Source organism: Coffea arabica, chromosome 5e, assembly GCF_036785885.1.
Source record: "Coffea arabica cultivar ET-39 chromosome 5e, Coffea Arabica ET-39 HiFi, whole genome shotgun sequence".
NCBI classification, from domain to species: Eukaryota; Viridiplantae; Streptophyta; class Magnoliopsida; order Gentianales; family Rubiaceae; genus Coffea; species Coffea arabica.
In genome coordinates this window covers 2,938,557-2,939,902 of record NC_092318.1, presented here as the reverse complement: position 1 = coordinate 2,939,902, position 1,346 = coordinate 2,938,557, and the positions used below count along the sequence as shown (strand labels likewise).

The 1,346-nt window shown below is 40.6% G+C and overlaps 1 protein-coding gene across 1 annotated transcript; it reads left to right on the top strand.

Annotated features, from left to right (window-relative positions):
* Positions 1–277: 277 nt before the first annotated feature.
* LOC140006822 (uncharacterized) lies at positions 278–865 on the top strand. The gene has a single exon (XM_072049477.1). It carries the CDS (start codon positions 278–280, stop codon positions 863–865), a length of 588 nt encoding a protein of 195 aa, XP_071905578.1.
* Positions 866–1,346: the final 481 nt, after the last annotated feature.

Below are 1,346 nucleotides of genomic sequence, written 5' to 3'. Positions count from 1 at the left end.
GTTCGATGCTTGGGGTTTGGATATAGTTGGACTGCTTCCAAAATCTTCCGGAGGACACATTTTTATTTTGGCAGCGACGGATTATTTCTCAAAGTAGGCCGAAGCGGTTCCTCTAAGAGAGGTCAAAAAGGAGAATGTAGTAGATTTTATCCGCTCGCACATCATTTATCGATATGGGGTCCCGCGTTATATCATCACCGATAATGGTAAACCTTTTTGCAATGTAGCAATGAACAAACTTTGCGAAAAGTTTCATTTCAAACAATACAATTCGTCCATGTATTACGCTGCCGCAAATGGACTCGCTGAAGCATTCAACAAGACCTTATGTAATATGTTGAAGAAAATCGTGGATAAATCGGAAAGGGATTGGCATCTTCGGATTGGAGAAGCGCTTTGGGCATACCGAACCACTTTTCGAACTCCCACACAAGCGACCCCATATGCGCTTGTTTACGGTGTTGAAGCTGTTCTTCCACTTGAGTGTCAAATACCTTCGCTAAGAATTGCAATTCAAGAAGGGCTCAGTGGAGAAGATAATGTTCGCCTTCGCCTTGAGGAATTAGAAGCACTCGACGAAAAGAAATTGGAAGCTCAGCAACGGATTGAGTGTTATCAGGCTCGCCTTTCAAAGGCATTCAATAAGCACGTTCGACCCCGCTCTTTTCAAATTGGAGAGTTAGTGCTCGCCGTTCGGAGACCAATCATTCACACTCATGGGGGACAAAGAAAGTTTACTCCTAAGTGGGATGGTCCATATGTCGTTCGAGAAATATATACAAATGGCTCATACAAGTTGGTTGCTGAAGATGGATTAATGGTTGGCCCCATCAATGGCAAGTACCTAAAAAGGTACTATTCATAATCGGAACCGCGCGATGCTCCTGGCCCGCATGAGCTAAAACTGTGGATGGCAACCACCAATGGTGTAGTATGTGGTAAAACTGCTGAAACACTCCACCAAATCTAAGGTGGTAAACAAATAGATACTCCTGGCCCGCATGAGGTTAAAATGTGAACGGCAGGAACTACGTGTGACTTGATTCCCTTGTTGGGATACGTAAGCAGCTTAGAGGGCAACTTCTAAGTTCAGTTACACCACTCCAAATCAAATCCTTGTTCCTTGCAAAAAAAAAAAAAATAACCTCTCTTTTTCTTTGAGATAAAATGTTAAATTTAAAAGTTCTTTTCTCTTAAAAAAAAAAAACAAGAGATAAGAAATAAAAAGCATTTTATTATTCAAAAGAAAAACTCATTACATGGAAGAAATGAGTGATAAAATAATTCAAGGAAAAGAAGAACATGGTGGAAAGTCTAAATATCAAATTTGTATTCCACTACAGCTA

Bases quoted from the DNA above. Each gene is read 5' to 3' on its own strand.
- LOC140006822 (XM_072049477.1), top strand. From the start codon at position 278: ATGTATTACGCTGCCGCAAATGGACTCGCTGAAGCATTCAACAAGACC.